Raw genomic sequence first — 25,496 nt, 5'->3', positions numbered from 1 at the left:
GTGAAAACATGTTTATTTTACAAGACACATGTGTAAGCGTGCTTCTAAAGTCAATGTTACATGTCCCACCTGCAAATCTAAACTAAACATTTTAACTGGTGTTTGCTTGTGGAAAGCAAAGCTTAAAATTATGTCCGTAAGAGGTACTGCCAACAATGTCTATGCGCATCACCATGTTGAAATCCCGACTTCTTTTTCGACTATCTCGAATGCATCTCCGGCTTCCGAGGTAACTGGAACTCAGCATCAGAAGCACACAATGTATCATGGGAAATGAAGTCACATTTGCAAGTGCAATATTTTTTAAAACATCTCCTAGCTCTAGTAAACGATGCATTGAATTAAGTTTTGAGCCATTGTTTACTGTAACTTTAGCTCTGACAAAGTAGCAACAATGACAATGACATCAGCGCAAAAATTTAAAGATAAAAAACCACCTCGTCACCAAATTACAGCCTGAATCAGGAAGTCCAGAAGTGTCATGTGATATGAAAAAAAAAATGGCTTCGGTGCAGTGGTAAGATGCTTTTTCTCATTCTAAAACATGTAGCTATGAAAACCGAACTGTTAAACTAGTCGTGTATTTTAATATGCGACGTTTAAGTATGCATATATTGCATTTAACTTGTAGCTGTGTATTTTTAACCGTTTTTTCTACAGTTTTTAGCTGTTACTTAGCTAAAGCCATAACATAACAGCCACTAACTTATCGGTTGGAAAAGCTTGTACACACTTTATTTATTTATTTATTTATTTATTTATTTATTTATCTATCTATCTATCTATCTTTCAAGTTGATAGTTTAAAGCAGGACTAATTCAGTAAGCGTTGTGTGCTGGAATTGTAGATAGGTTTTATGAATACATCTCCTGCTTGTTGTGCCAACAGGCGCTCTCGTGGGCGAAACTATGAGGCAGAGCTGCAGAGGTGTCATCCTGAGGGACTTCCTGTCGAGTTCGGAGACTACCATCCCCTCAAGCCTATCATGGTATCACCTGCCTCCTGTTGTCCAGCCTCCACAGTCTGAAACCTGCTGACCCGATTCACAAAATGACCCCTCTCTGTTTCCGTCCAGGTCACAGACACAAAGACCCGCCGTGGAGCTCGCAAAGGCAGCACCTCCTCATCTTCCTCCTCATCCTCCTCAGCACCCGTGGACCCCCTCAGCTCCATGCTGGACGGGACAGACCCCCTGTCCATGTTTGCCGCCACCGAGACATCGGCGGCCGCGTCCCACAGCAGCTCCGTGGGGGTCAGTTCACCAGCTGACCCGGCAGGAGAAAAACAAAGAGAGGGGACGGGTAATTCTGTTCTTTTAAACAGACATGTTGTGCTTCCAGGATCTCGGGAGGAAGAGGAGGGTAAAGGAGGAAGAGGCCCTTGGAGCCGACTTTGAGCCCTGGTCAACGAAACGAGGAGAAATCCTGGCCAGGTTCACCACCACTGAAAAACTGTCCATTGTGAGTCTGACATTTTTTCAGACATGATTGCATGTAGAAGCTTATTGGACTTTGTCACACACTGCCACGGCAACGGTTTAAAGTTAAAACCTAAAGGCTTCTGTGTTTCTCTTTGCAGAATCTCTGTATGGGCTCTGACAGAGGTAAGACCACTTGTTTTGGATCTAGTTATTCTTTTTATTTATTTTCTTATTATTATACTTGGTTATACTATTATACTATATATATTTGAATGAGTGTGTAAACAGGTGTCCCGTTTCAGTGGAGAGCTGACAAATCCGTTTTGTCCACCAGGAAAAGCTCCCAATCCAGGATCGTCGGCCGTTTCAGAGAAAGTCCGCACTCGCCTGGAGGAGCTGGACGATTTGGAGGAGGTGCATCACTTGTGGTGACTACATGTTAACAATCGTCACTGGATTGGAGCAGGTGTGTGACAGCTTGGTGTGTATGTGTGTGTGTGTGTTAAAGGGTTCCCACAGGGAGCTCCTCAACCTCTCCCAGCAGGATTACGCCAACCGCATCGAGGAGCTCAACCAGTCCCTGAAGGAGGCCTGGTCCTCCGACCAGAAGGTCAAAGCCCTGAAGATCGTCATCCAGGTAACAACACACACACACACACACACACACACACACACACACACACTCCTCCTTACTCTTCGGGGTCAACCACACTGACCTGTGAGATGCGTTCCAGTGCTCCAAACTTCTGTCCGACACGTCTGTGATCCAGTTCTACCCCAGCAAGTTCGTCCTCATCACCGACATCCTCGACACTTTCGGTGCGTTCACTTCCTGTCAGCTGCTGCTGCTGTTGTCGAGCTGTTACATCATGTTGTATATGTGTGTGTTGTAGGCCGTCTGGTGTATGACAGGATCTGGACCATGTGTTCAGACCCCAGACCTCTGCCGGGTAAGTCTGGACATGTTTCCATTTCTGTCACATTAAAGCCTCCAACTTCAGTTTACTTCACTGGGGTTTTATACTCTGGATCAATATGAATTAGAATCCTAAAAGTGTGGCATGCCTCTGAATTCAGAACCCTTTACGTTGATGGCACTTAATGACATCTAGAGCCTCAGTAGGTAAAGTCAGGGAGTTTCTCACTCTCTCTCTCAGACTCCTTCACAGTAGAAGATGTGAACGACACGGCGAAGGAGACGTGCCTCAACTGGTTCTTCAAGATCGCCTCCATCAGGGAGCTGCTGCCCCGACTGTATCCACCAGCAGATGTTTGAGTTCTGGAACCAAAGCTCTGAGTCAGGGTGGAAGAGTTCCTGTGTGGGCTTTGAGGATGGATGTGCAGAAGGCTCCACATCTGGGCTTACGTAACGGTTGTGTTTGGTCAACGTTTGGAAGCTGAAGTTGACTCTTTAACCTCTGACCTCAGATATGTGGAAGCTGCTATCCTCAAGTGCAACCGTTTCCTCAGCAAGTCGTAAGTCTCCTCCAACACCGTTTTCCTTTCTGAGGACTGTCCACAAACTGACTCACGGTTCACCTCTTTGTAGAGGAATCCAGGAGACCCTTCCCCGGCTGACTGCCATGATCCGTGGGATGGGAGACCCTCTGGTTGCCGCCTACGCCAGAGCTTACCTCTGCAGGGTGAGTCACCCTCTCCTCCTCCTCCCCCGGCCGTCCTGCGGCTCAGACCTGACGCCCCTTCCGATCCCCAGGTGGGCATGGAGGTGGCGCCCCACCTGAAGGAGAGTCTGAACGCCAACATCTTCGATCTGCTCACCACCTTCAGGCAGATCAGCGGTGACAGCGTCCAGAAGCAGCTGCACTTGCAGAAGGTGGAGGTGCCGGCGTACCTGATGCTCTACTCGCCCGCCATCAACTGGATCCTGCAGTGCGTCGCGTACAGAGCTCCGGAGGTAAACGCCTGTCCGCTGGGCTCAGCCCAAACGGGCATCAGCTGAATGAAAGTCTAACTGTTATCCCATCGCTGTTTCCACATCAGCCACTTCTCACAGAGATGATGGAGAGATGCAAGATGATGGCAAATAAGTGAGTAGACCGAGCAGAAAGGGGCGGGACATTGTGGACTTAGAGTTTCATCATGATGATGTTTTGTGGTACTATTGGGATAATGATAAAAGTAACAATAAGAACTATGTGCTCTTCCAAAACACATGTGTGATTTGTATCACTAAACTGCACACAGTAAAGAATTTAATCATATTTTCATATGTATTGATAGCAGCTGCACTTTAATTAAAGATCAGTGCAAAACTTTGTTGATATTCCGCTAATGTAAAAAAAAATACAATCTCACAATTCTTGTGCTTCCATTAAATAATAACCGTAATTAATATCACGTGAATAAGTTTGTTCACATGATAAGTTATTAAAAAACATGCCGCTTCATTATCCTCCAACTACTACTTCCTGTCTTCTTCTTCATGTTTTGAGCCAACATCCGGTTGTGGATCACGACTCGTGATGTGAAAAAAGGGTTTCCATTGCAATTTTGCGAAATTAACCAATTTTGATCAAATAAATCCACCTCACCCTAGCGCCAAAACGCTCTAGCAAAACGAGTTTTTTCAAAGTTGCCGTTTTTCCATTAAGTGAATTTATTTTAGAAATGTCAAATTACACAATTATATCATCAATGGAAATGCAGCTACTGTTATTGAACAAACATTGGAGAAAATAGTAAAGCTAAGCTTTATGGAGTTTTAAACATTAATTAAAATTTGTTGTGACGATAAATCTAAATTGTTATGAAATGAAATGTGTCGTGATAAACGATAATTAATTAATGCCCATCCTTATTAACAGGAAATGGTCTGCTGTGGCGCCCCCTAAAGGGAGAGAAAAACACATATAAAAGCATAAACCTGCCTCAAGGCAATTTTTGAAAAACTTCATCCAAAGTGGGCAGAGCCAAGATACCTTGAGGGGTGTGGTCAGCTGCAGTAGCTAGCATTAAATCAAAAGAGGGGAGCACTGAGACAGTTTCAGGCCAAATCTTGCAGATTTAAATAAAAATCTCACAATTTGCACAGTGAATAATTTATACAGTTTATGTGTGGAAAAACTGTCTATTTAGAGTTCAGTTACTCCAGCTGTATCTCACTTATTTCACTGTCATATTATTGTTTTTTTTTCCTACAGTGCCTTGCTTCTCAACTCAATAATGAGAGCGTTCAGACCGGAGTTTGTTGCAACCAGAGCCACTGATTTCATTGGTATGATCAAAGACTGCGACGAGTCTGGCTTCCCAAAGGTCAGAGGGCACAAACAGTTGGACTATTCTAATCTGTTTTAGCCTCTTAGGCTAGAAACTTCAAAAAATGGCTAAAAGTATCTTCTTCTTTCTTTTCCTGTTAACGTTTTAATCTTGAAACAAACAGTTTCATTTTGCCTCTGCAGCACCTGCTGTACGGCTCTCTGGGTCGCAGTCTGGCCTGCGCCGATCCGCCAGAGTCTGAGAGGCTGACCATCCTGAACGAAGCCTGGAAGGTCATCACCAAAGTCCGAAACCCTCAGGTTCTACAACTTCTACACACACACACACACACACACACAAAAAAAAAAATCCACTTATACCAGTTACTTGTTCCAGATCATAACTCACTCATTTTATTTTATTCTGTTTGTTTTTGTAGGACTACATGAACTGCGCTGAGATCTGGGTGGAGTTCACCTGCCGACACTTTGCTGTGAGTGAAACTAGCTTGGAAACTGGTGACCACTACTTTTCTTATGAGGGAGTATCAAGGCTGTACTAAGAAAAAAATAACAAAATAAAAGCATAAAATTATGAGAATAAAGTCATAACATTACAAGAATAACATCATTCGAGAAAGAAGTTGTACTGGAAGTCTTACAAGAAGGAAGTTGTACGATAACAGTGGTATTAGAATAGTCATATGAGAATAAAATCATACGAGAAGAAAGTTATAAAAGACTTTTCTCGTATTATTTCAAAAATTCTCAGTACAACTTCTTGTAATTTAATTTAGTTTTGACGTTTTGTTTTGTTTGTTTCGTCCTGACAGAAACGGGAGGTCAACACGGTCCTGGCTGACATCATCAAACACATGACTCCTGACCGAGCGTTTGAGGAGGCCTACCCTCAGGTTAGCCCGATAACTCAACTGGCTACATTTTATTTATTTCTCTCTCTTCTTTGTAATCACTTCGGTGTGTTCTCGTTCTGTGGCCAGCTGCAGTCAGTGATCACGAAGATCCTCATGTACTTCCACGACTTTTCCGTCCTCTTCTCCATGGTTAGTGGTCTGAAACACAAATCCAAATTGTTCCCTGCTCATTGTGTTTGACTTTTTTTTTTTTCACCTCCTCTGTCCCTCAGGAGCGCTTCCTGCCGTTTCTCGACATGTTCCAGAAGGACAGCGTGAGGGTGGAGGTCTGCAAATCCATCATGGAGGTTTTCATCAAGTAAGACGGAAAAAACCCCCCGGATGAACCAGATAGGAAAGAGGAATTTTGTTGCTTCAGTCGACAGAGTGAATGGATTTTTCCCGATCTGTTGCATTCCTTTTCCTGTAGACACCAGCTGGAGCTCACCAGGGACCCGGTCATCCTCAACGCCATGCTGCACATCTGCAAAACTATGCACGACTCCGTTAAGTAGGTTACGTGTTACCATCTAAACTTTAACATGTGTGTTTTTATTTTTACTGTTAATGTCGTTTTAACTGTATTAACAAAAAAGCTTCGCTAACTTATAGCCACAAGTTTTGTGTTGCCCATCCAATTAAGGCAAAAAGTTGTCGAAAGTCAGGTATTTTTATAATATCAGTGATGTCAGCAGTAGTTTTCAGTACTATGAATGCTGGGAGATGGAGTTCGATCAGTCTGCTTTGAGAAAAATAGGGTTGACTTGACTGACCCGCACAACAGAACACGCTTTGGGTGAATTGGAACAGAAAATGAGAGCCAGGCCTTCTCGTCCAACATCAGTGTCTGACCTTACAAATGGAACACACTGATGTGTCATCCTTTGCACTCAAGTTTCCAAGTGTGCAAAGGGTGACACACCGGGAACTTGGGTGATTAAGGACACAAAGAACAATCAAATTCATATTTGTGTGATGAATGCAAACAAAAAAGTCTTTTTGGAAGTCACTCAGCAACATCCGTTATCTTTTGCCTGGCAGCGCTCTCACACTTGAAGATGAGAAAAGATCTTTGGCTCTGCTGATCATCGGCTTCATCCGCATGGTGAGACTTCGGTTTTATTTAATAAGAGTCACTTCACAAATACTTACAACAAGATTGTGTTTAGTAAATTAAATATGGATGAAAAATTCAGAATCCAAATCATGCTGGTTAGTAGCGATGCACCGATCTGACATTAATATCTGCATCACTCCTGATATCGAAAAGAACCCTACGTTGTGTATCGGTGACAATGTGCCTGAGCCATAAGATCAGATCTATTCAGTCTAACTCTATGCTTTGAGCAATATCATGCTTTATTATTTATTTTACATTATATTTAAAATTCCTAATTACACTTTCTGAACCATTTGAAAGGAGATTTTCAGTTTCAGAAAAACTGAATTTTCTTTTCAGTTTGTTTATTATTTATTTTACGTTGGCTGTTCTATTCCTAATTTCACTGACTGAACAGATTAAAGTTGTTTTTTCATGTTTGACCAAGCTTGTGAAGCTATTGGTGTATTTAAGTGTGCTGTACTGGTGCAGCGTTAGCAAATACATTTATAACTCAGTACATTTATGTTATGTGTTTAAAAAAAAAAAAAAAAAAAAAAGCATTTTAAGTCAATTCAACACTGGTCTTCTGTATTGGATCGGGCTGATACTAAATCTCAGATACCGCTCAGATACGCTGCTTTATTACGGCTTCACACTGTACTGCTAGTAATCTTGTCCTCTCCTTCTTGCCGTACTCTTCAGGTTTCCTTCGGCCGGGACTTCGAGCAGCAGCTGAGTTTCTGCGTGGAGGCCAGATCCACCTTCTGCAACCTGGAGCCGGTCCTAGTGCAGCTCATCCACGTCAGTAAAGTATCAGCATCCTCGCCGGGCAAATACTGACACTTTGTCACACCGAGTCTGACCTTTGTTCTGTCCAGACGGTGAACCAGCTGGCCATGGAGACCCGCATGGTGATGAAAGGGAATCACTCCAGGAAGACAGCAGCGTTCGTCCGGGTGCGGTTACCTCAGGATGGGTGGCTGTCCCTTTAAGGGGGAGGCTTCTCGCTCATTGGTCTCTGGTTTCTGTCCCCTGCTCTCCAGGCGTGTGCAGCCTACTGCTTCATCACCATCCCGTCTCTCAGCAGCATCTTCAGCCGCCTTCACCTCTACCTGCTGTCCGGTCAGGTCGCCTTGGCCAACCAGTGTCTCTCTCAGGGTGAGCACATCCATCCTCCATTTTGGAATACAGCTCAACTTCTCCCCGTCTTCTGTTCTTCCTTTGACCTTCTGCACGTTGTCATGCCACAATCACAAACTTCAATACATTTTACTGAGATTTTATGTGATGAGCCAACACAAAGTCATGCATATTCACGAAGTGGATGGAAAACGATGTGAGATGTCACTTTTTTCCTTTGTTTTACCCCCAAAAATCTAAAAATATTGCTGTGCATTTGTGTAGGGAAGTTTTTTCTTTTGCGTTACCTCAAAACCTTTGTGTTTCCTTGCAATATGCCATTTTGTTCTATTAATAAACATGAAAAAGAGTCTTTTGTGTTCATAAATAAAAGTGTCATTCAGTAAATAATGACACTTTTAATGCACGGTTGACACATTTAATGGACTTTTAATGCAAGTTTTAGTACAAATTTGCATTAAAAGTGTCATTTACAGAATGATACTTCATGACAACAGTCAAACATTCATAAAGACTCTTTCATGTTCATAACAGGTGTTATGTCATGTGTATGACAGGGTCATGTCAGTCTTATGCGCACCTCATCAAATAAAGTGTTACTGATTTCAAATATTTTGACCTCATCGAAGCTTCATTCGAAGCTGAAGGGATGTGAAATGTTTTGTCCTCTGAATAAATGTCTCCATCTTCTAGCCGACGCGTTCCTGAAGGCAGCGGTCAGCGTCCTTCCTGAGGTACCTCGCTCCATCAGCGTGGAGGGGAAGCTTCGCTCCTCCGAGAGCTTCCTGCTGGACTTCATCAACAACTTCTTGGCTACGCTTCTGGTTGTCCCGGTAACGCCCTCATTTTTCTGACAACTCAACGAAATTGTAAGCATCCTGCAAAAGGAGGGCCGCGTAAACCCCCCCTTGCGTGTGCTTCCAGGACCACCCGGAGCACGGCGTGCTGTACTTGGTCCGCGGGCTGCTCAACATGGTCCAGGATTATACCTGGGAGGACAACAGCGACGCCAAGGTGCGCGTTTACATCAGTGCCCTGCCGCTGCTCGCCGCCATGAGTCAGGAAACGTACCTCTACTCCATTCACAAAGGTAAAAGCACACACACACACATGGATGCAATGTGTAGAAATCAGCTGTTCCCTAGTTAGACTCTACCTTGTGTTCCCTAGTGGACTCCAATGAGACGTTATATGGAGGAGACCCAAAGTTCTTGTCAGAGATCAACAAGCTGTGTGAAACTTTGATCGGACAAATCTTGGACCATCTGAAGACGCTCACTCGCGATGAGGTCAGAACACACAAGAGTCATTCACTTCCACTTTGATCTACTCACATTTTTCATTTAAAGGGGCGGTATTATGTAAAATTATTATTGTTTTTTTATTCTTCTCGTTTTTCATCATGTAATAATGTTATTTCCTCATCACAAACATACCTGGGGTGTTGCTTTGATTATTTAATGCATGTTTGAGAAATCCTTTAATCTCCTGTGGCTACCATATAACTTTATGAAAACACCTGGGTGGACCTAGCTCCACAACTCCTCTAATCAGCTCCTTCAGACTAGCCAGCAAGCAATTAGCAAACACTTTAGTTCATTACATGAGTTACTTCTCAGTGAAATGCTGATGGACACAATATTAAAGGGTTAATAAAGAAGCCATGTTGTGATGACTTCATGAAGGTGGAGTTTCAGAAAGAGCGGGAGCTTCTTAAAGAGACAGAGGCCTAATTTCAAAGAGTTAAATTATGAATTCATATATGGCAAATATGACATATTTGACAACTGAAGTTAACATGCTTACTTGACTGTGTTAGAAAATGGCACTACATGCAAGGAAATCACAATACTGCCCTGTTAAAGTTTATGAAGGTAACTTTTCAGAAACATTTCATTCCTCTACTCATATCTTTCCCTGTTCTTCCCCTGGCCTCCTTGCAGCAGAGCATGCGGCGTCAAAGCGCCCTGGCTTTCTCCCTCTTCGGGGTCCTGCTGGCCCACGGCGACCTGAAGAACAACAAGCTGAGTCAGCTGTCCATCAACCTGTGGAACCTGAGCCACAAGCACGGACACTGCGAGACGCGAGTCTCTGTGGGTTGGCATTTTACAAACCGAGCAGCTCTCTGCCAGAAATTAATAACTTCTGGATTCGTTAAAGTTGATTTAAATCTGACTTTACAGCAGCTATGCACGTACATTATTACTTTTCTCATCCTTTTGTGTTTCCTCCAGATTCGGACTCTGGAGTCCATCAGACATCAGGCTCAGCGGCCTGACATGGCCCACCTGTCAGACACAATCCAGAGGCTTGCTCTGCAGTCCCGAACCTGAATATTCTGCTGTAAAATAGTTCATGAAACATATTCAATTTATTTCACTAATGTAAATAAAAAATCTGAACCACATGAAATCCAACTCTACTTACAGAAAACCAAAACAGGCTAGAGCTGTCACAACCACAAAGTATTACATTAGGCTCCCTTTATTCTGAAACCCCTGAATAATAGGAATACCGGTAATGAGAAGAAAATGGATTGATTGTAAAATGTCATTGCAATTTGCAGTAATAATTGTGTTGTGTTCATGTTACACTGCTCTGCTACTAATTAGTCTATTTCTAGTCAGTGGTTGGCACCATTAATAGGTTCTGGAATTATTGTTTCTCTATATTTAGGTTTTTATATTAAAATCAAAGTTATTCAACATATGTTTCAGCACAAGCTTTTCATTTTATTTACCTGTGCTAGTTACAATTTAGTTCATTTAGTTCCAGGATGTTTGTTCAGTTGTCTGTGCCTTTGCAGTTCCATGACTCAGCTTTACAGAACCTGTACAGATTAATAAGCAACCCTACACATGGAAGATCTCAGGATCCTTTACTGTAATAATTCTGGGCCCATTGTAGAAATCCTTCACTCTAAAAGGCCTCAGTCTATTGTAGTACAGTTCTAGTCCTTCTTGTAGGTTGTCACTGTGTCCTGGATGTTTTTTGGTGTTTGGTTTTTAGGAGAAAAGTAATTGTTTTTTTTTTTATGTCTTTTGTGAACCAGGCCAGTGGCCAAAGGTTTACACCTCAGAGTGCAGAAACATTCACACTTGCCTGCTGCCGTTCCTCAACAAGCGCTCTCTGTTCCCTGTGGCAACTGAATCCAATAGTAAACAAGATAATCTTGGCACTCCAGTTTCTTAGATAAAGTAAGGCTTTCTTCACAGAAACTAAACCAGCCCTCCCACTCCCTTTTTTTTTCTTGCCAACTTAAGAAAAAATCTGATGGCAATGTTCTCGGACATTTTGATGCAAAGTGTTTTTCTGGAAGTAATAACAGACCTTTACCTTGAGTCAATAGTAAGGTCAGTGAAATTATGACTTCAGCCCACCTAATGGTAGGATCAGCATACAGTACAAATAACACATTAAGTTAATGTTCTTTTACTTTGCAAGAGTTGACTTGCATTTCAACTCTTCATAGCAATCTGCATTCAGTGCAAATTGAGCCACACAACCAAAGCCATGAAGTTGATCTGTCTCCAAACTTTTACCCAGAACTTTGCTCCTGTCTTTTTCTGATCCAAACCCCCAAAAAGAGATATACAACACATGTTTGTGACCAACAAGCCTTTTTAGTGTTTTATTTTACTCACACTGATTGACTTTAAACAGTGTGAATCAAACACTGTTTAGATTTGAGGTTTAGCAAAGTCTGACCAAAGGTTTTGAAAATGACCCAAAGCTCAAACTCAGCAGATGGACTCGTAAAACAGGAACTTGGCACGATTGTGAGTGAAATGATGCAGGCTGTAGATATTCAAGTTGTGACATAATCTCTGGTGTATCGATGAAATTAGAGGCGAAACGCTGACACACAGCGATGGCTATAAGTATGTTTTAATTTACATCTGACAGAAGAGATAACGGAATACACTTGTTGGGGAAAAAAAAAAAACGGTCAGCGGCAGCTACACCTTGACTCCTGATGGAGCTCTCCGAGGCTGACCGACCAAACACTTTGAAATCTGTAGTGAGCTCACTAAACCCTTACACTGAGCAGGGTTGTTACACTTGTGACGCCGTCCTCCCCTCGTAGATGCCGATCATTCCAGCCTCCTTGAAGCGGGATGTTACGGGGAGAGGACAGTTTATCTGTGCATCATACACACTTAAAACAGCAAGCAATAGTCCCAAACTACCAAAAACAAAAGATGGTTAAAGATAAAATGTATTCGTACAACAGTTCAACAGGAGGAGAGGTTGCGGTTTGGCCCGCTCGGTCCAGAAGGAGCCGACGGGGGATGTTTTGGCGGAATGATAATTGTTCTGGTTTTGCTGTGAACTGTTTGGGGATGGTGGGACTTTCTGTCAAACAGCCCGCCTCTGAAAACGCAGACCAGCGCCTCGACCTGACCCTGTTAGCTAAGGGGCACCAGGGAGGCAGAATGGTCTTCCCTCTTCTGATTTGTTTTCTCCTTATGCGTTTGTTCTCCTCGTCGTGGTCTGTGGGCTCAGTCCAGTTCTATGGGGCTGCTGTCCTCGTGGGCTTCTTCGGCAACGTCGTCTTCTTCGCCAGAACCCATCAGGCTGTTCAGCAGATTCCCTGCCAGATGGAAACCACTAATCAGCTTCTCCTGCTGTAGCCTCATTGTTTACTGAAAGTACAGACAGTGTTGGACTCACCCAGCAGACCTCCGTACGATGGAGACTGTTTGGGTGGGACTCCAAAGAAAAGCTGTCCTATTCGGTCGAGATACTAGGACAGCCACAAGTGCAGAGAAAGAGAAACGAGGAAGGAGAAATTGAGATAGTCACTAGTTTCAGAGTGTTTTACCAAACTTTTTAAAGCGTATGAGACATCAGATCAACTTACCTCATTATACATGGGATCCCTTTTCAGGGAAGGTTGATATTGCTCACATAACACTGTGAAAACTGTTAATTTACCCCTGAAGGACAAAACAGCTTTAATTATTAGACATCAATATTCTAGTACATTCCAAAACACAGCCTGTATTTAGCCTTACAAACACAAATAGTATAAAGAGACTTGCTCTCACCCTTCCACTGCCAGCAGCAGAAACCAGATAAAGTTTAGTAGAGGCTGGACGAAGGGAGGGCCCCTCTCTATGGACGGGTGTTTTTCTGTGTATGTGCTGAACACCACGGAAGCGCTGTTTTTGTTCTTTAGGCAGAGGAACCTGGAGTGGGAAGGCCGACAAGAATGAAAACGGAGGAGCAACCCTCGTGTCTTTGTTTCACAGTGCGGGCGTCACTGGTGACTTACTGAAGGACGGCCTGCGCCACAAACATGTCGACCTCGCTGCGGTAGCCTCGCGACGATGAATACTCTACTAGCATCTGAGCGCAGCCCTCCCCATCAGATGAGTGCAGGAAATGATACCGAGACTCGCTGTAGTTTTGTTCTAAACATACGAGGCAAAGGAACAGCACATCGTCATCAGTATAGACAGCAACACAAAAACAAGACATTCAAGACCGTTTCAGAACGCCACCAGGGTTTTTCTCATAAGCCTGGCGGGCCACCAGGCTTTACTTGCCTCCTCACCAGGCTAACCTTTGTTTGTTTATTTTAAATAAGTTCTTTTTTTCATAGCTGGGTTTATAGTTGACACACTGAACTGGGCGCCATCCCTGCACCTGCCCATTGGCCTCACAAGCCATTATTTCCAATTACCATGTTTGCTCAACAAGGTGGCTGCGGCCGCTGCCGGACTGCCCTAGCGCCCCTACCACCGGGCATAGCAGGTTTTCTGGGGGAAACCCTGCGTTAAAACTTTGTTCAACGTCTTTATTAACATTTGGAGGAGCAAATGACAACACTTGTAAGTTGACTTCTTACAAAAGTCAACTTACAAAAGTTGACTTCCTTCCAGGAGCTGCTGGTATCACTGCAAGATCTCTGATAAAAACGGCATTTCTACCCTGAGGGAAGACTTTAAGAAACCATCATCCTACAAATATTTGAGCCACCCCTTTTCTTCACAGTTGCTAAGACAATTAGCCATTTACCTTTCCATAAGATGACAGCAAGCAGCTGGTGGAGTTTTGGGTGACCTAACTTGCCAGATCCTCCTGTAGACCATTTCAAGGCTCTGGAAACAAATGCAACTCTCTCTGGAGAGTTTGGGTCCATCAGGCTGAACAGCTTGGCCAGATTTTCTGCATCACAATTCACATACAAACACACAACAGTGAAGACATTTTACAAAAAATTAATAAATAGATAAACAGAAACAGAACTTTATCTAATTTTATATAATTTATCATTAATATGCAATTTTGTGAATCGGAAATGTGGTAATGGACCTAAAGAAATGAAACATTTCTAATGCCGATTTGAATGCATGTGACGCACAACTAAAATTCAGTTGAAAGAATTTTCTTTTTAAAGATTTTTTTACCTTTAAGGAATCATTATTTGCTAGTGTACGCATCATATGACTCTCACTCACACAATGAAAAAAGGAGCAAGTAAAAAAAATAGGCCAAAAGCAGACGGCTCTAAAAATAAATCTCACTAGTCGGTGCATCAAATATTTGGTAGAGTGATCAATCTGCAACTCACCTAATATTTCATCTTCTACCTTTGTGTCGGACTTCTCCAAAACCTCCAACACCAGCATGGACAGATCAGCTGCACTGTTTTGCTGAAAAGCAATAAAAAACAAGCCACTCCGTCTTTTTCACTCTGTTTTCACACAAAGGGTCCTATAAATAGGCAGCAGCAGTCCACTAACAGAAGTGGAAAAGATGAAACACCAGAGCAACCCAAATGCAAATTTACGTGAAATACACACAGCATTAGCCACACTGTTGGCTAAATATATGTGCATAAAAGAAATGAAAGGAAGTCAAATGTAGCTGCAGCGGCATGTCACAAAGACATTTTAGAACCTTGTGTATTTTGTACCTGGTTGTAGCTGAAGAAGAGAATAGCCCCATTGTACATCAGCTCTCTGGCTTCAGCGTGTTTTCCCTGTGACATATACCTGATGGAGGACAGGAGTGATAATGTTAAAGCATTTCAATCGTTTAAAGCTTTTTGTGTTCCTTTATATATTTGACATAGTACTAAAATTGTAATGCAGCCCATTTCCCCATCTACAGTCAAGTGAGACATCTTTTAGGCAAAGGGTCAAGCAAATGAAATAGGGAACCACCAAGTAATAATCATATTAGGCTTCTTAATAATGGGGTTTAAAAATTGTATTCAACATGACTATATTTTAAGAACTAGTACTACCGGAAATATTATGAGACATTTTTAAATAAAATCAGACTGTTTTCACAGTATACAAATATGACTATGAGCTAAGAAAGCAATCTGTATAGAAACAAACTAAGCATAAACACATCTAGCATCATGCTTTATAACAGAATGTGGCTACCTAACCTAGCTAATTGCTAACACTACTGCCCACCGTCAACAAATCCCCTTTATATAATGGCAACAAAAACGTTTTGCCTTTGTATTTTTTGTTTTCTCTATATTATTTCAACTGAAACACAGAAACAGCTGTCTCATGTTCTTATCTCAGTAGCTTAGCTAACACAACTCTGCTATCCTCAGCCTTCTCAGGCTCGCTATGCTAAAAAGGAAACCAGCCAATAGCCATAGACTTGCTGAAGACGGAAAGATCGAATGTCCAATCAGGCGCAACAACAAACACTTCTAGGCTGATCCAACAAGAAATCCAACCAATCGCATGTAAACAGCGGTGAAAAAAGGGTTGACAGCAGAATGATCTGGAACAGATAGGCCTCGAAGCCAACTGACAATTACAAACTACAGCTAGCACAGAGGCCATACTCACCTAAAAAATAAAGTTCTGTACATTTGGTGAGCTTCATAGTAGTCTCCTTTTTCTACGCTGGCTCGAAGTTTCCCTTCGACTCTCTGGACGCCTCCACGGTTCCTGACGCTGGAGCACCTCAGAGACTCCGGCTCAGCCATGGTCGCACCTCCGCAGCTGCACACTACCGTAGCTTTGACAGACAGACCAAACCCTTTTAACCAACATGACCCTCTTCGTCTGCCGTAGCCGGTGTATTAACAGGGTTTTGAAATTTTAAAACCCTTAAAATTGTTTTTCATGTGACAGGTACAGAATTAAATTACAATTTGAGAAATATTTAGATAGTTAAAATAAAATTCACACAAATTCCTCCTTTATTCCTTCTCTCGGGACCACATATTAACTGTGTGAAAAGGATGAAAACGCGAAAAAACACAAACATATATTGCTTACCAAACTACAATATTCGTTATTGATAGATTTTTTTAAATCTCTGGTTCTGTTTCCACAGTGATTATGTAGTTATCTCTCTGTTTGATAAACGTAAATTATCATTATGTATCGTTTTCTAAAAAATAATATGTTATTGAGGTTCTCACAACAAATACATATTTGTTGGTAATACGAAATGCAAAGAAACTTGCCTCCCTCCCCCCGTCATAATATGAACAATTAATAGAACAGATAAACATACAGCATGTCTCATCCTAACAACAACGTCATCCTATGTCACTATGCCATCCTTTACGTAATTGTAAAATTCAGCCCTGTGGGGTGAAAAATGTCTAGAAGTTGTTTCCATGTCTTATGAAATCCCTTTGCTGTCCTCCTGTATTGTACAAGTTAGGTTTTCCATTGGGAGAATTCCCAAAAGCTCCCTTATATAGCATTTTAAACCAGTTTAATTTCTGATTGGTTAATAATTTCTGGATGGCTAATCAGAAATTAACCACTCAGAAACCATGTGATTTTCTTTTACATCAGAGCAATACAAAAAAACGTTTTCAATATAGACATCGGGGCTTGATGACAAGTATGTTTAACATCTGCTTTCAGTGGTCGCACTGAAAAGGAACTTGTAATCTGAGAGACTGACCTTCAAGTGAACTGACATAACTAATTACTCTATAGGGATTATTATTATTATTATTATTATTATTAATTTTATTCTTGTTTCAATTGTTTTTGCCTCCTTCTATATTTATTGTTCTTAGCATCCTCTTTAAGAGATTGTCAGAGGGTTTTCAGTCGGCGGCTTCTTCAAATTTGCTGTAACACAGACTGCTACAGGAGATTTTTCCTGCTCACAGCCATCAATACCTCTTTGAATAATCTCTAATTACTATGAATTACAGCTATATTTAATTTCCCTTTGGGATCAATAAAGTATTTTTGAATTCAAATTGAATTTAGATCATCTGCATTAACGCAACACAAAATATCTCTCTTTCTCTCTCTCTCTCTCTCTCTCTAGAAAATAAGTAGATAAGTTACCCAGATATGAATATATGTAAGTGATGTTTTCAACTTTCTCTCAATATTTTGTCTTCTAATATGGTTTTTTATATTAAAATAAAATTTCTTCCAGTTTTGTGGAGTCTCTGCTTATTTGCATCTGACCTCTGATCTTAGGACAATTTTATCATCATGAGAACTTAAGATTTTTGTCCCTGAGTGACACTGCAATCATGTTTCTGTTTTTAGAGTACTAATTTGGATAATGATATATGTGAATTAAATGACATTTGGGTATAGTAAAAGTAAATGTTTATCAGTAACAATACTTTATAGAGTGTGGGCTGCACAGTGGCACAGTTGGTAGAGTTGTTGCCTTGCAGCAAGAAGGTTCTGGGTTTGATTCCCAGCCCCAGTCTTTCTGCATGGAGTTTGCATGTTCTCCCTGTGCATGCGTGGGTTTTCTCCAGGTACTCTGGTTTCCTCCCACAGTCCAAAAACATGTTAGGTTAATTGGCCTCTCCAAATTGTCCCTAGGTGTGAGTGTGTGTATGCATGGTTGTTTGTCTCTGTGTTGCCCTGTGACAGACTGGCAACCTGTCCAGGGTGTACCCTGCCTCTTGCCTAGAACATTAGCTGGAGATAGGCACCAGCAACCCTCCCGACCCCACTAAGGGACAAGGGTGTAAAGAAAATGGATGGATGGATTTTATAGAGTTTTGAACTGATTTTGACTATTGATACAATAGATATCAGTGATTTCGGATAGGTGCATCTTGCAGTACACTGACTTTGACAGTAGGTGGAGACATACCTCGAAAAGTCTCAGTAGATGGCTTGTTTTGCTCTCTGCGCCTCTCCCCCTTTTCCAATTCAAGTTAATCATTGCTCATATTTTATAGAGGAAGTTATTGCGTTCATTTATATACACTCGCTGTAATATCTCTCGTGGCTATAAAGCTGAAGTAAAACCGTGGGAACGATGCTGTGAAGGAAGTGGGCCGTCGCGTCCCACGCAGAGGAGGGTTTTCCGGTTAAAGTTTCCTTTGTGATTCGGAAGTAGCGCTGTGATGCTGATGCTGTTTACCCTCACACTCAGCGCAGAAGTGGCAAACATGATGAAGTAAGCGCCCATATAAATGTTATATGTCGACTGTTCGGGTGGCTCGTTTGTTGGGTAGGAGGAGGGAAGATGCAGTTGAGGGTCAGCATGTTAACTCTCGGTTAGCGGGGATGTCTGTCTGCCATGGTGCGCTAGCTAGCTTGCTAACTCGGGGTGTCTGTGTTCAGTCGCGAGCTCATAGCGATTCAGACATAGCTGCTTCTGCTATTGGAAGAAATTGTGAGCCATTATGATGTTCGCGTGCAGCTTGACTTCATAGTATTTCTGGCGTGTTTGGGTGAATTTCCATCCAGACAGGCTAACAATAGCTTAGCCTGTGTGTATGTGTGTTTTGGTCAGTGACAGCTGACATATGTACTGAGGCCTCCTGAAGCGTGAATTCCTCCTCCAGCACTGGTCACGGTTCTTTTAATAAAAGACACTCTTAAGCACACAGGGAGCTTTTCTCTGCACAGCATGGCCTCCCTGCTCCAAATCCCGCAGCACACCCACCAGGACCCGCAGTGTGCTCTGACGGGAAATAATAATAATAATAATAATAACGACCTCAACACAATATTTAATACCATCCTCTCTGGTATTTTTTCCAGCTGACTGCACGGATGCCTCGTCCTGCTGAAATGGAGAAGCCCCTCTTGAACCTTCTGTAAGGCAGGTAAGCAGCAAAGTGTGATCTGTTGATCTGAGTCACATCCTGCACCTGGGGAAGCTGTTGTAATTCGTGGGATCGGGTTTCCTGTGTTTCACATTCAAAGAACCAAAGCTGTCAGCAGGGGCCCAACTATGTGCAGTCTGAGGTGTATCACATTATTCACACATGCACAAACAGCTGTTAAATGCAGAAAATACTAGAAATTGTTTCTGCCCTCTCTTTGGCGCCCCCTTTAGCGTGGCGCTCCTATAATGCCTCTTTTTGCACCACTGACTGTCAGGACCTTGGGGTTTTTTCTTCTTCTTCTCCATTCTGCCAGTGTGATTGTGATGCATTTCAGAGAGGCTAGTGTGGGCGTGTGCGGAGAGGAATGTGAGTGTCTTTCTTCAGCGCTTTGCAGCAGAGCATGTTCAAACAGCAGCCATCTGTTGGGGGGAATCAGGATGAGGCAACCTGATGTTACACCGAGCCTCTCTTAACAGATCACCTGTCACCTTAAATGAAGTGAATTCAATAAAATCCTCTAACTTGATATGCCAGTTGAAAATTATCGGGGGAAAAAAAAAACCCTCATCGTTTGGAATTTGGATAACCGACATATGAGACCAATCTGCAACCTCAAAACTGTTTGCTATTATGTCTCATTTTGAACTTTGGCAACATTTACCGGCTGTCCTGTTTGTTCGTCTCCCACACTTGTTGCACGTATCGGTGTGAGATAGAAGCTCCTGCTAACAAACAGTGTTGGCGTTTGATGCCGCCACCACCGTGTTTCACACTGTGTTCCAGAAATGTGTTTGGAGCGTTTCATCAGACCAAACACTTCGTTTCAGGTGTTTTTTCTGTCGTCTTCCTGGTCAGTCTGCTAATAGGACACACTTATGGTTTGTGTTCAGCAGTGACTTTCTTCCTGGACTCTATTGTGGGCTGCATTTACTAACTAATCACTACATTTTATTATAAATTGTTGTCATAACTCCTATCTTCGAAGAGTAGTGACGCTGCGGGGAGGAACGTTCTCTGGTTGGGGTCCGGCCTGTCACCATAACAAATTTTGCTGTGCGATTTAAATTATTACAGTAAGCCACAACGTTGTTGTTTGGAGACCATATTCAAGTGTTCAGGTCAATAACCGATAACCTCATAATTGACAAGGAACGCACTTTTTTTTCTCTTCCGATATCGATACGGATATTTGAGGATCAGTATCGGCTGATGCAGAAAAATGGAGCTGAATTGACTTAATCGTTTCTTTTTTAAAACGTAGATATAAATGTACTGAATTACAGATGTATTTGATAACTCTGCACCACTACAACACACTTAACTTCACAAGCTTGGTCAAACATGTAAAAACAACTTTAATTTGTATACTCAAGCGCTATAAAGAGTATAACAGTCAATATAAAATAAATATAAATATAAAACTAGCAGCTTACAGACAGACATTTATAACTGTCTTTTTAAAAAACAGCAACAGTTTTACAAGGTCAATCAATGCAAATTGTCCCCTAATGACTGTGTTAGCGCCTGGCCCGCAGCTCTCAGTCTTCCTCTTCCCCTCGTTGTTTTTCAGGGAGAGCACATCATAGGTATTCTGTTTCCAGGAATTGTATTGTGTGCCAATCATTTTTCTGCTGAAGTCTTTTCTCTGATGGAAACAAATAAAAAAAAAATCCCTCTTTTTGCTTGCTGAGACAAACGGATGTTTCAGATTGTTTTGATATGTAGCCGTTTGATGCGTTTAAACTTCTGACTTCTTCGCTGATCCAGCAGAGCTTTGATTAAAAACTACAGCTGTTTTGTTGGAGTTTGTATGAAAGAATGGAACAGCTGGTCTTAAAGAAGTTACACCCAGAGATACACAATGTACGAGTTCTCAGATTCCTGGACATGTCTGGATGCCTTTTGCTTGATAAGCATCATTGTTACTGTTAGATATGATCCGGTCTTGATCAGAATAAACTTTAACGTGTTCTCGGTTTTTTTCTTATTGTTGTACTCCAAACAGGTATTTTACAAGTTAGGACTTACTTTACAAACTGCATCTTTAAATAAAAAATGTTGTTAGTATTGCCTTCCCTTATTCTAAGTCTTTTGACCTTTATTTATTTATTTTTTTAAACAAATATATATGAATTACTTATTAGCACTAAATGCACACCCTTCAGAGATTTAATGGTGCCAGTATTTAGATCAGATTCATTTTTTGTTTCGGTCATCAGCCGGTTTCTCGGTGCATGTCTAATCATTTTAAATTTTTGTTTTATTCCAGTTTATCCTGTGACTATGGCAACACTTGACCCCCTCCAGGGAGCTGACCCCAGTGCTGGAACCATGGAGGTTCCAGGGAAGCCGGGCTCAGCCCCGAGCCCTCAGAGTGAAGCGGTGACCAATGAGCTTCAGGAACTCTCTCTTCAGCCGGCTCCAAATCTGCTGCCGATACAGGAGCGCAAGAATGGTGAGTGTGAATTGTTTTTCATCTTGATTTTTCTTTTCATTTAGTTAAAAATGTCTCATTTTGGGAGTCTGGGTTTTTGAACTTTGAACTGTGAAGTCTTGCAGACTGGGCCAACAGTCCTTCTAGATTCGTAATGGGCAATGTGTTAAATCTGCAGTGTGTAATTTCTATTTGTTGAAACTGTCACTATGTCATGACAATATAATATGAGACAGATAATCTGTGAAAAAAGTCAAGCTTCTCTGCCTTCTTCCAGTGCCAAATAGAAACAACCAATCAGAGGCAGGAGGAGGGGCTTAACGCTGTCAGTCATGCCCATTTGGGTGTCTGTCGTGTATGCTAATGCCAGTTAGCATTCCCACCAAAGACAGCGGATAAACAGTTTTCCTGTAAAGTGAGTTGTTTCTCTGCCATTAGTACATTTAGCAGCACATTCATGAGGTTGATTGACAGCACTAGGCCCCTCCTCCTGCCTCTGATTGGTTGTTTTTGCATTTTTTCAAATGTAAATAGCAGCAAAAGGACAATGTGTATGAATTTCCAGAACAGTTGATTATTGTAATTTATTTTCAAATACTTATCATTTTTGTCGTGAACACAATAAATGCCACAAATGACCATTCTGAAACTTCTTCCTTCTCTATTCTGGATAACTTTTGTGCTGCTGGGACGAACTGAGTGACAATTTCCTTCTCACCTGGAACCTTCTAGACTTCTATCAGTGGCTCTGCTGTGTTGTGTGTATTTGCATGTTTGTGGCTGCAGAGCTGTTCCCAACCTGATCACACCCACAATTATCCTGATAGTGATTAAGAACAAGATTGTAAGTTGGCAGACTTTAGCTTGTTACGTTTCATGAAGAAGATTCAACATGTGTTCTGTTATTGGAAAGGTAGATTTTCCAGACCAACTATTTTTCCTCTAGAGATAATAATGACTCTTAAAGGGCACGCTATATTAGAAAACCATCTGAACGGCAGAAGTTCAAGCTACATCCGCCTGTATGTGTTATTTTGATAGTGAAAGAATTTCCTCACCTCAGAGAACATCTGAAGACTGGTAAAACAAAAGGGAGTGAAACTGGAGGTGTGTGTGTGTGCATTGAAGTCCTCAGACGAAGGGAGCGAAGCAGCTTCTGTACCTAATTAGCTTGCTCCTGTGTGCCGACCTCCTGCTGCAGCAGATTAATGGCCGCTGCGTGTTTGCTTGCTGGACTCAGCGCTCTGTGGGCCTGCTTTGTGCCTGGAGATAACTAAGTTTTGAGGCTACATGCCAGACTCTCAGTGACTTGTAACAGCTTCCTTTGGTCTGAGTCGTAGCGGGTTAGATTAGTCGGCTCTATTCATTGATTCACACTGGAACATTGAAGCCAAATTTGGCTGAAGTTTGATGACTTTTAAAGTTTTTAAGTCTGTACCCAAGACAAATTTCCTTCTGGACAATAAACTTCATCTTATCGTCTTCTCTTATCTTAACAGTGGATTAAATTTAAACCTAACTGTTTTTCATTTGAACAGCTTGTATTGGAGTTGCACTGTTTGATTTAGCTCATCTATTGACATATTTTTCTTGCAAAGTTGTTTGAAAAGCTTCAAAATGGCAGCAAACTCTTAGATCAGAACATTAAGGTTCTAAATAGGCTTCCATTCTATCCTTAAAGCATCCTTTTCTTGTTTGTGTTTCTTACAGGCATTTATTTACTTATGCAGATAAGATTTCTCTGCCTTAGTTTTCTGTTTACACTCTTTCCCACTTTGTGGAGAGCCTAAGAAACAGGCTTTTGTGACATCCTGGTCATCTTATGAAATTTTGTTTATTTTTGAAAAATCATTTTAAAAATTATTTGGGGTGGGACTTAGACATGTTGATTTTAATAAATTAAACTATTAAGATCAATTTAAATCAATTTTTGGGCAGTGAATTGCTTTTTTAATGTACAAAAGGTTCTGACCAGAACCTTTGTGTTCCCACGTTTCTGATACGCCTGTAAATCAGATGCACAAGCGACGTGCAAACAGCAATGGAGGACAAAGCTGCCTCTAATGCAAAGAAAATTTACTTACTCATTTTATTTAGACATTTTTGGACATTTTTAACTGGCCCACTGTGATTGTGTGTTTTTATTATTATTATTATTATTATTATTATTATTTCTTGCTCATGCAGCTGTTTAGTCACCTTATAGGTCCTACAGTTTCTGCTGTAGTTTGATCTGTGGTAGAATTGAAGACATCAGTTTCTTTACAGGGAAAACTCAGAGATCCTGTAACCAGTAGCTCCTCCAGTGTTTCCAGTTTGGTGTCTTTAGCGTAGTGAGATCTTTCTTTCTGCCACAGAGTCTCAGTCTCATCCCACTGCATAAGCAGAGCGCTCCGAAGATTGATTCTGGGGTTGATGTGTAATTCGACTACAGGCACTCCCACATCTTTGCATTATACAAGAGTATCTGCACTGGCTTCTTGTTGTTTCAGCCTGCAGTCGTACTCATTTGGGTTCCAGTTGGTTACATGACGAGTATTAGCAGTTTTGTTCTCACAATTCAGAAAGATTCCAGGCTGTAGCTACTTGTTATTAGATCATATTTTCCTCACACAAAGATGTGTTCTCCGTTGGCCTCGGGCCACCACTCCCAGATTTAAACAACCAATTGTGTCGTCTGACTATTCCTGGCACTTTACTCCACCACTCAGGAGCAGACAAGTTGATGCGGGCATTCCTGCAGCTCATTCATTGTGAAGATGCTGCTGCTCAGAGTGCGGGGCCGTTTTCCCGGCAACCACAAGCATTTCTGGGCTGTCAAGCAGTTGCTTGTAAATGCTTTTACACTCCTTAAGCGTCTTGACATTTTTGTTGTGTCACAGTTGCAAACTGTATCATGTTTTGCTAGAATTTCATTTGACAGAGTGAAGTGACATACTGCATAAACGTGAGGCAAAAGTAAACATGACATGGCTTTCATAAAGTTCTACAAATTCAATTTTTAAGTGTAACGTGCATTATTGCCCGTCAAAGTCTTTCAGAAGTTTTAGAATTAATAAAGTTCACCTGTGTGTCTGTTGGTCTCAGTTCTAACAAACCTCAGGAGTTTGTTAGAGAACATCGGTAGACAAACGGCATCATGAAGACCAGGCAGGCGAAGCAAACGGGTCCAAGATTCAGCTAGAAAGCTGGGCAGAGTGACGACGGAGTCTGGAATTCGATCTTTACCCGTTATGATCCATGGAAAAGACGGTTTGAACTTCCCCACAAAGCCTCATTTTCAACTCCTTGTTGCCATGGTTATGCATCATAACAACTGTCTGAAAGTAAAAAAAATAAAACAAAGTAAGGGCATAAACCCTTCCAGCTGCACAGTATCCAAAACCAGAGGGAAAAATTGCCCAAAGATGCAGTGCCACAACCAAAAGGAAAAAAAAAAAAAGAAACAAGAGTCTAGAAAAAAGAACTAATCAGAACTAGCATAACAGAGCTCCTCCAACATGCAGCCACCAAACACCAACATGCTATCTAGACTCCTTGGCAAGGCTTGAAACCACCCAACCTGTCTGAGCTATTTTGCAAAGAGGAACAGGGAAAAAATTCAGTCATTGAATGCACAAAGCTATTAGAGACATCAACTCTACATATTGTAAAACATAATTCATAATTTTAATGTGAAAAGGTTCACATGCACAAAGTACCGTATGTCTACTTTACTGCCGTAAAACTCAACACCCAGCTCACATATGAAAGCTCCTCAAAGCCTTATCTTTGACATCAGACTAAGCAGTTTGTTTACTCCAGTAGATTCTTTCCTCAGTAATGGGTGAGTTAGCAGAGATTTATTATCAACCAGACATGCGTCTCTCTCTCTGTGTGTGTGTGTGTGTGTGTGTGTGTGTGTGTATACACGGAAGAAGAGAGATCTTTTCAGAATGAGACACAGATGTGAAGGACGACGTTAACATGCTGTGTCTGCGAAGCTTTTTATGTTTCCTGTTCTCTGGGCTCCAAACCTGCCTCTGAAGCTCTCTGCAGCAAACAATCGCGGTCGGGACATGTTAATGCGGCCGAGATGGTTCAGAACGCCGAGCTGGAAAAGCTGGTGAGAGTGTAGGAGTGCAGGCTCTAGCAGCTCCGGCAGCAGGAGGAGTAAGAGGAGGAGGATGGGGAAGTTGAAGGAAGGGGGAGGTCATCTCTGAAATGGCAGTATTGCATAATTTG

General features: G+C 41.8%; 3 protein-coding genes across 5 annotated transcripts in view; 2 read left to right on the top strand and 1 right to left on the bottom strand.

Moving 5' to 3' along the window:
- Positions 1 to 384: 384 nt before the first annotated feature.
- vps35l (VPS35 endosomal protein sorting factor like) lies at positions 385 to 10,499 on the top strand. The gene is made up of 30 exons (XM_015054866.1): positions 385 to 517; positions 889 to 988; positions 1,076 to 1,252; positions 1,341 to 1,460; positions 1,579 to 1,603; positions 1,755 to 1,834; positions 1,929 to 2,057; positions 2,155 to 2,239; positions 2,314 to 2,370; positions 2,578 to 2,674; positions 2,849 to 2,896; positions 2,970 to 3,063; positions 3,135 to 3,335; positions 3,422 to 3,468; positions 4,582 to 4,693; positions 4,840 to 4,956; positions 5,076 to 5,129; positions 5,469 to 5,549; positions 5,637 to 5,699; positions 5,783 to 5,868; positions 5,980 to 6,060; positions 6,591 to 6,654; positions 7,354 to 7,452; positions 7,530 to 7,607; positions 7,695 to 7,809; positions 8,485 to 8,624; positions 8,716 to 8,881; positions 8,962 to 9,080; positions 9,735 to 9,884; positions 10,026 to 10,499. The coding sequence occupies exons 1-30, from the start codon at positions 489 to 491 to the stop codon at positions 10,122 to 10,124; spliced, it is 2,913 nt and encodes a 970-aa protein (XP_014910352.1). The 5' UTR covers positions 385 to 488; the 3' UTR covers positions 10,125 to 10,499.
- A 909-nt stretch (positions 10,500 to 11,408) lies between these two features.
- Positions 11,409 to 24,558, bottom strand: get4 (guided entry of tail-anchored proteins factor 4). 2 transcript variants are annotated; one of them, XM_015054868.1, is made up of 10 exons: positions 24,339 to 24,558; positions 15,621 to 15,783; positions 14,717 to 14,795; positions 14,372 to 14,453; positions 13,816 to 13,965; positions 13,070 to 13,208; positions 12,843 to 12,983; positions 12,656 to 12,731; positions 12,466 to 12,538; positions 11,409 to 12,385 (listed from the first exon to the last, which is right to left on the bottom strand). In XM_015054868.1, exons 1-10 carry the CDS (start codon positions 24,391 to 24,393, stop codon positions 12,294 to 12,296), a joined length of 1,050 nt encoding a protein of 349 aa, XP_014910354.1. In that variant the 5' UTR covers positions 24,394 to 24,558; the 3' UTR covers positions 11,409 to 12,293. The 2 variants fall into 2 exon arrangements, with proteins under 2 accessions (XP_014910354.1, XP_014910353.1); XM_015054867.1 differs by lacking the exon at positions 24,339 to 24,558 and having other exon boundaries at positions 15,621 to 15,792.
- The window catches only part of mrtfab (myocardin related transcription factor Ab), a 54,624-nt gene continuing 47,037 nt past the window's right edge, over positions 17,910 to 25,496 (top strand). The window contains exons 1-3 of one of the 2 annotated variants that reach the window (XM_015054861.1): positions 17,910 to 18,180; positions 18,771 to 18,835; positions 21,108 to 21,293. In XM_015054861.1, the coding sequence (XP_014910347.1) occupies positions 21,122 to 21,293 (172 nt within the window). In that variant the 5' untranslated portion in view covers positions 17,910 to 18,180; positions 18,771 to 18,835; positions 21,108 to 21,121. The remainder of the gene's footprint in view (positions 18,181 to 18,770; positions 18,836 to 21,107; positions 21,294 to 25,496) is intronic. The other variant, XM_015054863.1, reaches the window with a different exon arrangement.

This window comes from Poecilia latipinna, unplaced genomic scaffold (genome assembly GCF_001443285.1).
Source record: "Poecilia latipinna isolate Pla-1442-1.1 unplaced genomic scaffold, P_latipinna-1.0 Scaffold1283, whole genome shotgun sequence".
Lineage (NCBI taxonomy): Eukaryota > Metazoa > Chordata > Actinopteri > Cyprinodontiformes > Poeciliidae > Poecilia > Poecilia latipinna.
Note: the sequence above shows the minus strand (reverse complement) of the source record. Positions and strands in the feature narration are given on the sequence as shown.